Below are 13619 nucleotides of genomic sequence, written 5' to 3' on the forward strand. Positions count from 1 at the left end.
CTTTAGTTGGATCAACAGATATACCATCACTGGAGATAGTGTGACCTAAGAATTTCACACTGTCCAACCAAAATTCACACTTGGAGAATTTGGCATAAAGATGATGATCTCGTAATCGTTGGAGAACGATACGCAAATGTTCAGCATGATCTTCTTCATTCTTGGAGTAGATCAAGATATCGTCAATGAAAACCACGACGAATTTATCCAGCTCCGGCATGAAGACTGAATTCATCAAGTACATAAAATATGCTGGGGCGTTGGTAAGACCAAAAGACATAACCAAATATTCATATAGTCCATATCTGGTAGAGAAAGCAGTCTTTGGAATATCACAAGGCTTGATCTTTATTTGATGGTAGCCAGAACGAAGATCAATCTTAGAGAAAACCTTAGCTCCAGCTAACTGATCAAACAGAATATCAATGCGGGGAAGAGGATACTTGTTTTTAATAGTGACCGCATTGAGTGGTCGATAATCAACACATAGCCTCAAACTATTGTCTTTCTTCTTCACAAACAGGGCTGGACATCCCCAGGGTGAAGAACTGGGACGTATAAAACCTTTGTCAAGAAGGTCTTGGAGTTGGACTTTCAATTCTGCTAATTCATTTGGAGGCATTCGGTACGACCTCTTAGAAATAGGGGCGGTACCGGGTTGAAGTTCGATAACAAACTCGATGTCTCTATCAGGAGGCATTCCAGGTAAATCATCTGGAAATACATCCGCATACTCCCACACAATAGGGATATCTTCAAGTTTAATTCCTTTTGCGGCATAAGCACAAGAGTTAATATACTCTCGTTGGGGTAGATAGAGTATGGTGGCTCCTTGATGTGGTGAATCTATCTCGACAGCCCGGGAAGAGATATCTAATAGCACTTTATGTGTAGTCATCCAATTCACGCCTAGAATAACATCCATGCCTTCTAAATTTAGCAAGATCAAGTCTGTCTTTATCAATTTGCTACCCAGCTTAATTGGCACACATCTAGTGATTTGATTGGAAGCTATCTTCCCACCAGGGGTTGTTATCATAAAAGATCCCTTAGTATGACAAAAATCCAATCCTAATCTTGCTCCAAATTTGGCACTTATAAAACTATGCGTTGCACCAGAATCAAATAATATGACTGCGGGTTTATTGTGGATAGAGAAAGTACCCGTCATTACTGGTGCTCCTGCTGGAAGGTCTGCAAGAGTAGTGAAATTAACTCGCCCTTGCCGGACTTGCACCATTTGCCTCTTGCCCTTGCCCTTGTTGTTGTTGTTGTTGTTGTTGTTCTGATTAGGGTTTTGCCCTGGATTATTCCTTCTGGGTTGTGGACAATTCTTGGCAAAATGAGAAGCACTGCCGCAGTTGAAACATCGATTATTACTATTCCCACTATTGAACTGTGGGGCATTCGGCCTTGGGCTAAACTGCTGCTGTTGCTGTTGCTGAGGCACTGGAGGTCTGAATCCTCCTTGTTGCTGAGGCGGCCTAAAGACAAACCTACCCACTGGGGCATTTCTTTGTGGAGGCCTAGGTGGAGTATTTTGCACCAGGCGATACCTCGGTGGCTGGGCACTCGAGGGTCCCGTTGGTGCCTTCCGCTTTTTCTCAGCACGATGTGCAGCAATACAATCTTCCTGTGTAATGGCCATATTAACCAGCTCATTATAGGTATTGGGCTGAACCAAGTTTAAACGTTCTTTGAGCTTAGTATTGAGGCCACGACGGAAACGATCACGTTTCTTGGCATTAGTATCAGCATGATGACCCGCATATTGGCACAGATGATTGAAGGTCTGTGCATATTGAAGAACAGTGCGGGTTCCCTGATCTAGAGCCAAGAATTCATTCAACTTTCTTTCCATTAGTCCATCCGGAATATGATGTGATCTGAATGCAGTTCTGAATTCCTCCCAAGATATGATATGTTCAGCAGGCTGCATTTCACAATAATTATCCCACCATATACGTGCAGGACCGCGAAGCTGTTGGGCGGCAAAGGGGGCCTTGTTCGCATCAATACATGGTACCGCTAACAAAGCAAACTTGGAATTGATTGTACGAAGCCATGCATCGGCATCCAATGGGTCATCAGCTTTGCTGAAAAGTGGAGGTTGGGTACCAAAGAATTCCTGGTAACCCGCTGGTTGTGCCTCCCTTCCTCCATACTGTTGGCGTGGCTGATTTTGTTGCCCTTGGACTAGCTGGCGAAGCAGCTCTGTTTGCATGGCCATTAACTCGGCCAGATTCGACGGGGGTGGCGGTGGTTGCTGAGATCCACTGCCAGTTTCACAACCAAAGCCATCAGGCGTTCCGCGTGTATGACCAACCATCTGTAATCATGGAAGACATCCATTAGATACATATTTCTCGCTTCCAAAATCAATGGTACATGCAATGATCATACATTTGGATAAAACAACATCAGCAAAAATGTAACTAGATGCGGTGTAGCACAATGTGCACAACACATAAATGTGCAACCCACAAAAATTAAAACTGGTCAGCTGCTAGATAGCTTCATGCTCCATCGTATAAAGACTCAATGCTGAGAGCAAAGGGTAAAGGAAATAATCTATCAATTCGCTCTTCCTTGCTATGTGCTATGTTGCTAAACAACAGAGATCATAGAAGGGGTTGGACTAAAATTTAGTCTCACAGATTCAACATGCTAACATTTGATGAACACATATGCCACAAAAATTTGCAACCTCTTGTATTCATCAAAGGGCGTGAAAAATGCACAAATAAAGAGATTTGCTAAGTAGAAGATTATTATTTCCAAACTGGTAGTCGCTACTTATATTACATCCAAAGCAGCCTTGTTCTTACAACCTAACATCGCTTAACCTTACCACATATAATACAACAAGTGGTACTCCTCCCTAAGGCTATTTTACAATAACATCTTCCCTATATACATATGCTACAACAAGAGAACACAACTATCTAGGACAAGTCTAAGACGCCTAGAAGTCGTCGAGGTTGCCCACAGAAGAGGCACTGCCGGAAGAAGAGTCGTCCGGCTGAGGGTTAGGCTCAGCAAGTGCGTGCTCTGAATCTAAGTCAGATACTCCCTCAATCTCCTCTGGGTCCTCCTCTGCTGCTGCAGGCTCAGCTGGGGCATCTAGTTGCTCCTGGAGCATACCAACATGTGCTAAAGCATCAGCCCAATCTGCTTGCAGCTCATTCACCTGTGCCTGAAGAAATCCGATAACTGTGTTGCGCTGCTCTATCTCAGCACCATACTCCATAGCCTGATGCTCAAACTGTGCAATAGCAGTGTCCCTCCCAGCAACGGCATCCTGAAGTCCCCCAATCTGAATATCCTTCAGACGAAGACCTCGCTGAAAACTCTGGGCCAAGTCTATCACCTGGTCCATGTGTCGCTGTTGAAGTATCTGGTAGTGAGACTGGGCATTCATATATCTGACTACTGCCTCGATAGTCTCATCCGCTACATCTCCAATCAAGTGCCCAAAGTGTGTGACCCTGAACAGCCACTCTGCATCGCCAGTACGGACTGCTGGAAACAAACCAATAGGATATGCTGCTACCTCCTCGGGGTGGTGCTCACAAAAAGTGGTGATAGCGTTGAGAGCTGCTTTCTCAAACGCATCCACAAGACGATACCCAATCACCTCAATCTCAATCGGTGGCCACTCCAAGGTGGGGTGCTGAGGAATGGTCATCTTAACTCTGTTCTTCTTAATTCCATCCTCCGAAAACTGGCGTCCCGTGTACTGGGGTGGATCTGGGTAGTGGAAGATACGAAGTGAATCCCAAAGAATCCTCGGAAAACCCTCCCAGTACAGACAATCGGTATGAGCATTTCCCTCCTCATCCCAAAAGATCTGGGAACAAGTCGCCATCTGAATAAAAAAGGATTCAAATGTGAGTAATGCAATTATCTCAAGACTTCTCAAATAAAGCTTTAAGAAGACTGCGGTAAAACAAATGTGATTCTAATTCACAAGATGATATGATTCCAACTCAAAGAATAATAAACCACAATTGGTACTGGTTCATCATTTGAGATTCTAAGGAATGAAAAGATCCTTATAACAACAAGATGGGGCTTAGGAGGAAGGCATGACTCGAAACCATATTTTTCATCCAAGGAAACCTATGCATTTTACAAGTATGCTTCTAAAATCAGAGTTTCACTCACTCATGGTTTAAGCACACTAACACTTATCTTATAAGGATTCATACTAGAAATTCCTTAACAAGCTCATGTAGCAACTGCAAATATTATGAACCAATTAAACATCAACCAAATATGTATGCACTTCCTAACCGTCCTCACAAGATAGACAATTGCCCACTATGGTTGGGCTTACGGGGTTAGCACGGTGGTATACATAAATACGGCTCTCCCTATATAGCTAGTCGATACATTCTAACCGTTCTTATCTTAACAAATCGCGGTTAGTGTTCCTGCAGAAGATTGACAGAACATAAATATATATCCCCAATGAACCTTTCATGCCAGCACTCATGAAAGCGTTCCCAAACATTACCGCTCACTATAGAAGCGGCAGCCATACAATTTCCGCCGTATGGCCAACGTTAACATACGCTACTTAGTGGCGTATTCACTTGTTCCTTTACTCCCAATATAGTCGACCGAGATCGGTATATTGGCAGCAGCTCAAGTAAGTCACTGCTTGAGCGCAGCGTTCGGTTCGCATCACCGACGGGAAGGTCAGACTCCCTCAGCTGACTGAGTTCACTTTACTCCCAATATAGTCAACTAATAGTCGGTATATTGGAAGCACCTCAAGTAAGCCACTGCTTGAGGGCAGCGTTCGGCTCGCATCACTGACGGGAAGGTCAGACTCCCTCAGCTGACTGAGGATCCTTACCATCTTACCTCACGTAGGTGCGTCGTTACAAGAATTAAGAGTTGCTTGTGAGTATGGTTTGACAAAATGTAAAGTGCTGGAAGTCAGATAACATAAACCATACAAAAAAATAACCACCTAGTAATTCCCATAAATTCCCTAGGACTTTACGTTCTAAACACAACTCTTAACGAATCCAACGTAGTTTTCCGAAATTCTTTATGGTTCCAATTTTATATGGAAAACGATTTTTAAGGTTCCAACACCTCTGGTATATGCTTGTAGCTCTGATACCAGCTGTGGCAGAACCGCCTAAATTATTCCGGCTCAAGTGCGTAAACCATCACCATAAAGGCAACATTAGCTTAAACGCACTTCAAACGGAACAATTTTTGGTCTGTCGGGTAACGTCCCGATACAACCACCGATTCTCGGATCGAACAAGCATACCTCGCACGAAGGCGAGTCCAGAGATATTACAACCACAAATTTTACAACACAGGCAAGTTCAGTAGTGATTACAAAATAGTTCAAACCATTATTACAAAACCAACTTAAGTAAAACAGTTCTACAAAACATAATTATAAGTTCAGAGTCTAAACAGCGGAAGATGAAACACGATTTCTACAACACGTCGCCAAAAGTATACCAAGCTAGCCCAAGCCGGGTATCACTCGTCATAGTCATTGCCGGCCGAAGACGTATCCCATTCTACGGACCAGCCAGGAGGCAAAGCGCAAGGATAGGTCAAGCTAGCGATCTGATCCTCAAAACTCATACCTGAAAAAGGATTTCAACAGCAAGGCTGAGTATTCTAATACTCAGCAAGACTTAACCGACAACGGGTATAAGTAGCCCACCTTAGCTAGACTATGCAAGGCATTTGTAAGGCTCTGGTTTTCCTTTGCTGAAAAGCAATAAAGAGTAGGTCCTTACTTTCAAGTTTTAGCTTCAAGATTCTAGTTGATTAACCATTCTATGTAAGCATCTACTAACCAAACATGGTGGAACTTCTAAGCAAGCATCAAGATTAATAAGAATATTGTTGCTCTTATTACTCTGTGTGGCAAAGAGATCAAGCAGTCTCATTTCATCGTGAGAGGCGGACGATTCTGAATCGAAATTCAACCTTGCAAGGGTAACCTAGCGCACACGTCTGGAATACCGTCGGGTCATTCCCAAACAACCGTTAACCTTTCTTTCCGGCTTGTGGATAGTGCCACTCTCCCCGACTACAGGGCTCCAAGGCCGAACCTTGTCCCTAGAAGTCGTAGTGTTGCGCAACATAAAATAAAACCTATCCCTACTGAGAGAGTGGGAGGTATATCCACTCCCCGGTCCAATCGGCTACTAGGCTTGCCGCGTACCATATTTACGGCATGTGACTAGTACTTTCAAAAACTTAACCAGCACTACCACACACCGCGACCTTAGCAAGTTCATCAACACAGACGGGGTCTCACATAGGACATGATATCGACACAACCCCGTCCGTCGTCCTTATATTGATAACAGAAAGTAAACAAGCAATTCCTATAAAGCTCGCGAGTGACAGGCAATCACTCGACTTTTACCGTTCCTATAAGCTTAGCAGATAGTCGAACTTAGGTCTAGTGTTCAGTACATAGGTTCCTAGGATCATGCATCTAGGGTTTCAATTCAAATCCTAAGAACTGTAAATGCACAAGTAAGTAATAACAGTAAATAATAATAATTTGAAATATAGGTTATGTCCGGGGCTTGCCTTCTCGGTAGTTGCTAACTATTTCAGCGCTAGGCTCTTCCGAACTTTGGTTCGGGGCTTCAGTTAGTTCCGCAGTGTTCACTTGAGCTTCGAGATCACCTCCGTCAGATTCCGGGATCAGCTCGTACGTCCCGTCCGATAAGGCAGTCGTGTCTATATGCAATGCAAGAACAACATTAAAAACAAACATGGGTAATCGTTTATAGAGTAGTTAAATAACAAATTTAACTACACAAGGCATTATGATCAACAGCACAAAAGAAGTTAACTAACTTCACAAAATGAGTGGTGGTGATTTTCCTATACAAGTAAGTCATGGTTTGTAAATAAATTAACAAATCAGAGTACAAATAGTACTAAAATCTACCAAAATTACCCTAAACAGAACGTGAACAAAGTAATCTACCCTGTAAAAAATCATGCCAAGACATTTAACCATTTAAACACAAAAAATCATTTACTACGATAACATCTAGAACAAGCAAGAATTACACAGGTCAAAATAAAGAAGATCAGAAGCTCAAAATTTAACATGAGATCTACACAGGGATGATCTAGCTACTGTGAATTTTTCATGATTTTATCTACATAGAATTTATTCTGAGAAAATAAACAAAACAGACATCAGTTTAACAAAAATCAATTTTAACTACTGATCTAGCCATGAACTGAAGCTTAAACTTCCTGGACAAACTAAACTACTCAAAAAGAACATGTCAAAATAAAATCATGATTTATTACGAACAGAAACTATTTACCATAAATAAAGTGTACTAAACAAAGATTAAAACAAATAAATAGCTACACAAGAGAACTGACCATGAAATTTTTATAGAAAAGCTAGTGTTACATAAGTAAACTACCACCAAAATTTCATAGCAATATCAGCTTTCAAGCACCAGATAAGAAAAAGATTAAACATCTAGTATTTCTTTATCTAGTGACACAAAACCATTTATACAGCAAAAACTTGCAACTAAAGCCTAACATATTATGGTTCTACTGCATAGAGCTCTTCAAAAGGATTCCAAAACATCAAGATTTGCTATTTTACGAATTTTCTATGAATTGATCTAGAATTTCAAAGTTCACTGAAAATATTACAAAGCAGCCCCTACTGGCACTATTCATCTGAGTCTAGGCCTATGCAAATAACCCCCTGGGTTTTCTTTCCTTTCAACCCGAGGTCCCTGGGCCGGGTCAGAGAGGGGAGGCGGCGGTTGACCGGCCGTTTCCCGGCGAGGGGCTCACCGGCGGCGAGAGGGGAGGGGTGCGTGAGCTTCACGGGTGCAAGGCGCACCTCTGGGTGGCCTAGGGTTGCGCGGAGGGGCTTGGAAGCGGCGGCTCGGCGGAGCAGGGCGGGTCGGCGGCGGAGGCAAGCGACGGCGAGGGTGCTCCGGTGAGGTTCAGGCGAGGGGAAGTGGCCTGGGAGCTGCGCGAGGTCGAGGCGGTGCTAAAGGTGGGGGCTGTAGGGGTAGAGCGGGTCTGGGGTGGCGGCTCCGCGGCGGGGTGAAGCTCGCCGGCGTTCGGGGTGAGCGGCGGCGGCGTTCTGGGGCGTGGGGTTAGGGAACTGGCTAAAAGAGGAGGGGAATAGAGCGCGGGGCTTCTTGTAGTGCTCAGGCGCGCGAAAGATCGAGAGCTGGGCCTCGGGTTTGGGCTCTCCACGGCGGCGTCGCGGTGGCGGCCGCCGGGGAGGTTCTGGGCTCGGCGGGGGCGCGTGGCGAGGGGTGGGGGCTCCAGCACGAGGCAACAGGAGGGGGAGGAGCTCGCCGGCGACGCGTGGGAGCCAGCGCACGGCGAATTGATGGCCGGGAAAGCCGGGAAGGCGTCGGCGGGCGGCGCTGTCGGTGGCCGGCGGCGAGAAGCAGAGCAGAGAGGGGGAGATGGTCATAAGGGCGATTTTGCAATTTCCAAAAGTTCCAGGGACCTTTCTGTAAACAAGCAATAACTTTTAAACCAAAGCTCAAATGGAAAAGTGCCCAACATGAAAGTTGTTCAACTTTTCAAGATCTACAACTTTTATGTTGTGCAAAAATTTATTTGACCAAAGATTCAAGAGTTAAAATTAAAATCGTTGAAGGATTTTTGAATTCCAGGAATTTTGTCTTTTTCAAAGCAATTTCACTTCAAATGTAGACCTTTAAGCAAAATTGACTACCATGCATTAAATGCACTGAAATTTTGCACAAACACCCTCCACTAAAACTATAATTACACAACCTATTCAACACAACTGCAGAAAGGACCTTGCATAAAATCATAATTACACATATACCCTTTCATAATTACAAAAAGATCCTTTTTAAGCATTTCAAGCACATGATGCAAAGCAAACCTACACCATTACTGTGCGGACACTTATTTAATTACTGTGCAAACACCCGGGGTGTTACAAGCAGCAAAACCAAGACCCCCGCAAAGAAACTGAAGCGGGGCAAGAAAGGAAAGAAGAAAGGCCCGTAGAACCAGCGTGGTCAGGGGCAGAAGGAGGACTCCGACGAGGCCCTCGCCGTCACCCCCGATCGCAAAGGTCCCCGAGGCCCCTCTCGGGGCGGCGACGGCCTATTCGACGACATGCTCAAGAAGCCGTGCCCTTATCATAAGGGCTCGATCAACCACACCCTCGAGCAGTGCGACATGCTCCGCAAATACTACAACCACGTCGCACACCGGGATGAGGACAAGAAGAAGGATGCAGACGATAAGGTTGGCGACAGCAAGTTCCCCTCGGTGGAGAACGTCTTCTTCATCTTCGGAGGGCCGGTGGCGAACATGACCGCTCGGCAACGCAAGCGCGAGCGCCAAGAGGTCTTCTCCATCCGCAACCCCACACCATCCTACCTCGACTGGTTGGAGGACGCCATCTCCTTTGGCCGCGAGGACCACCCTGACTACATCCCGAATCCGGGACAGTATCCACTCGTCGTGGATCCCATCATCAGCAACACCCTCTTCTCCAAGGTGCTCATGGACGGAGGCAGCAGCCTCAACATTATGTACGCGCATACCTTGGAGCTCATGGGGATTGGCTTGGATAAGCTGCGCCCCAGCCCATCGTAGTTCCACGGCGTCGTACCGGTGAAGCGAGTCCAACCCCTCGGTCAGATCGATCTGCCCGTCTGCTTCGGCACATCGGCCAACTTCCGCAAGGAGGTACTCACCTTTGAGGTGGTGGGGTTCAAGGGAGCATGCCATGCCATTCTGGGGCGTCCATGCTATGCCAAGTTCATGGCGATCCCCAACTACACCTACCTCAAGATGAAGATGCCGGGTCCGAAGGGCGTCATCACCGTCGGCTCCTCGTTCGAGCACGCTACGAATGCGATGTTGAGTGCGTCGAGCACGCCGAGGCCCTGGCGGTGGACGAGGCCCTCACTGCTGACTTGGAGAAAATGGCGAACGAAGCCATGGACTCCACCCAGCGACACGCGGGCAGCTTCGAGCCTGCCGAGGGTGCCAAGAATGTACCCCTCGACCTGAAGGCCCCCGACGGCAAGGCGCTGAAGATCAGTACTACCCTCGACAATAAATAGGAAGGGGGGCTCGTCGACTTTCTCTGCGCCAACACAGACATCTTTGCGTAGAGCCCCTCAGACATGCCTGGCATACCGAGGGAGGTCGCCGGGCACTCCCTTGACATCCAGCCCAACTCCAAGCCGGTGAAGCAATGCCTATGACGCTTTGACGAGCTCAACCGCCGGGCGATCAGCGAGGAGGTGCACAAGCTTTTGGCGGCCGGATTCATCAAGGAGGTATTCCATCTCGAGTGGCTAGCAAATCCTGTATTAGTTAAGAAAAAGAATGGGAAATGGAGGATGTGTGTAGACTATACTGGTTTAAATATAGCATGTCCGAAAGTTCCTTTCCCTTTGCCACGTATTGATCAGATAGTTGATTCAACTACGGGATGCGAACTTTTATCTTTTCTTGATGCTTGTTTCGGTTATCATCAAATAAAGATGAAAGAGTCCGACAAGCTCGCAAGTTCTTTCATCACTCCTTTCGGCATGTACTGCTACGTCAAGATGCCCTTCGGCCTTAGAAACGCCAGAGCTACATACCAGCGATGTATGCTCCACGTGTTTAGGGATCATATCGGGCGAACCGTAGAAGCATATGTTGACGATATTGTCATAAAATCCAGGAAGGCGGACGACCTGGTGACTGATCTCCGGATCGCGTTCGATTGCCTTAGAGCCAAAGGGGTAAAGCTTAATCCGGAGAAGTGTGTGTTCGGGGTGCCTCGAGGCATGCTCTTGGGTTTCATCATCTCCCAGTGAGGCATTGAGCCCAACCCTGAGAAAGTCTCGGCCATCACTCGGATGGGGCCGATCCGAGACCTAAAGGGGGTGTAGAAGGTCATGGGTTGCTTGGCAGCTCTTAGCCGCTTCATCTCACGCCTCGGTGAGAAAGGCTTGCCTCTGTATCGACTCCTAAGGAAGACCGAGCGCTTTTCTTGGACCCCCAAGGCTCAGGAAGCCCTTGACAAGCTCAAGCCATCGCTCACTCATGCTCCAATCCTAACACCACCAATGGACAGCGAGCCCCTCTACCTATACGTGGCAGCAACGACCCAAGTGGTCAGCGTAGCTATCGTTGTGGAAAGACAAGAGGAAGGACATACTCTGCCCGTCCAGAGGCCGGTGTACTTCATTAGTGAAGTGTTGTCTGAAACCAAGACGCGGTATCCGCAGATCCAGAAGCTGCTTTATGCAGTGGTCCTGGCTCGGTGCAAGTTGTGCCACTACTTCGAGGCTCATTCCGTCACCGTGCTCTCGTCTTTCCCCCTCAGGGAGATTGTCCACAACCGGGAGGTCACATGTAGGATAGCCAAGTGGTCCGCGGAGCTAATTGGAGAGGCCCTCACCTATGCACCTCGCAAGGCGGTCAAATCCCAAGTCTTGGCAGATTTCATTGCCAAGTGGACCGACACTCAGCTGCCCCCACCCCAGATCTAAGCAGAGTGCTGGATCATGTACTTTGATGGGTCGGTGATGAAGACCGACGCAGGCGCGGGCCTGCTCTTCGTCTCACCCCTCGAAGTGCACATGCACTATGTGGTGCGCCTGCATTTTTCGGCGTCCAACAACATGGCGGACTACGAGGCCCTCCTCAGCGGCCTCTGCATCGCCATCGAGCTAGGCGTCAAGCGCTTAGACATCCGAGGAGACTCTCAACTCGTCATTGATTAGGTGATGAAGGAGTCCAGCTGCCACAACGCAAAATTGGAGGCATACTGCAACGCAAAATTGGAGGCAGTACGTCGCCTCAAATTCAAGTTCGACGGTCTCGAGCTAAACCACATCGCGAGCAAGTACAATGAGGAAGCGGACAAATTGGCCAAGATCGCATTTGGGTGGACCACCATTCCCCCGAACGTCTTCGTCCGCGACCTCGCCAAGCCATCCGTCGATTTTAAGAACCCAGCGGAAGCCACCAGAGCAGCACCCGAACCCTCGGGAGCTACGACCGCCGAGCCCTCGGCCAAAGACCCCTCGGTGGAGGAGTCCGAGGCCATGGACACAGAAACCGAGATCTCCTCTGCGGACGGGGCTGAAGCGATGGAGATTGACGAGGCCCCGCCTTCACGTGACTGGCGCACCCAGTACCTCGACTGGATGATCCGAGAGATCCAACCCTCAGACCGCGCTCAGGCGTTGCCAGGTGAGCCAACTCTTTTGTCTTGATCGACGACGAGTTGTACAAGCGCAGCCCCTCGGGAGTCATGCAGCGATGCATCCCCATTCCTGAGGGCAAGGAGCTGATCCGGGACATCCACGCCGGAATCTGTGGTCACCACGCAGTGCCGCACACCCTCGTCGGCAACGCATTCAGGCAAGGCTTCTACTAGCCCACCGCAGTCGCCGATGCCACCGAGGTCGTGCGGACCTACGAGGGCTGCCAGTTCTACACCGGAAAGACGCATCTCCCGGCTCACGCTCTGCAAACCATCCCCATCACATGGCATTTTGCCGAGTGGGGACTGGACCTTGTCGGGCCATTACAGAAAGCGCCCGGGGGCTTCACCCACTTGTTGGTAGCAATCGACAAGTTCTCCAAGTGGATTGAGGTTCGACCCATCGGCAAGATCAAATCCGAGCAAGCCGTGCTGTTCTTCACCGACATAGTCTACAAGTTCGGGGTTCCGAACTCAATCATCACCGACAATGGCACCCAGTTCACAGGCAAGAAGTTCTTGGTATTCTACGATGACTACCACATACGTGTGGACTGGTCGGCTATGGCGCACCCACAAACGAACGGCCAAGTGGAACGCGCCAATGGCACGATCCTATAAGGCCTCAAGCCGAGAATCTTCAACAAGCTGAACAAGTTTGGCTGGAGGTGGCTCACGGAGCTACCCTCGATCATCTGGAGCCTGAGGACAACCCCGAGCAGAGCCACGGGCTTCAGCCCGTTCTTCCTCATCTATGTTGCCGAGGCCATCCTCCCCACTGACTTGGAATATGGGTCCCCAAGGCTCAAGGCTTATCAGAAGCAGCGGAACCAGCAAGCCCGTGAAGATTCTCTCGATCAGGTGGATGAGGCTCGAGACATGGCGCTCCTACATTCAGCACGATACCAGCAGTCCCTGCGAAGATATCAAGCACAAAGGGTTCGGTGCCGAGACCTCAACAAAGGGGACTTGGTGCTGAGGCTTCGCCAGGACAACCGAGGACGACTCAAGCTCACACCGTCATGGGAAGGCCCATACATCGTCGCAGAAGTTCTCAAGCCCGGCACATACAAGCTACCAAACAAGAAGGGTGAAGTTTTCACCAATGTTTGGAACATTCAGCAGTTACGTTACTTCTATCCTTGAAATTCCAAGCTCTTTGTACATTGTTTGTACTTGTATTTCCCGAAATAATGAAGAGTATGCTTTACTTGCTTATTTTTTGGGAACCATCCGAACCCTCGGGGGCTCGGGCGCGCACGAACACTGTGGTAGACTTGGCTTTGCCCTCGGCAAAACCAAGCCTCCCTCAGGGGCTACAGCGGGGGGAACCCCCCAAACGTCCCCAAAAAAC

General features: G+C 48.0%; 1 protein-coding gene across 1 annotated transcript; it reads left to right on the forward strand.

The window, feature by feature from the left end:
- Nucleotides 1-11783: 11783 nt before the first annotated feature.
- Nucleotides 11784-12275, forward strand: LOC120685147. The gene has a single exon (XM_039966977.1). It carries the CDS (start codon nt 11784-11786, stop codon nt 12273-12275), a length of 492 nt encoding a protein of 163 aa, XP_039822911.1.
- The last annotated feature ends 1344 nt before the right edge of the window (nt 12276-13619 follow it).

This window comes from Panicum virgatum, chromosome 8N (assembly GCF_016808335.1).
Source record: "Panicum virgatum strain AP13 chromosome 8N, P.virgatum_v5, whole genome shotgun sequence".
In the NCBI taxonomy this organism is placed as follows: Eukaryota; Viridiplantae; Streptophyta; class Magnoliopsida; order Poales; family Poaceae; genus Panicum; species Panicum virgatum.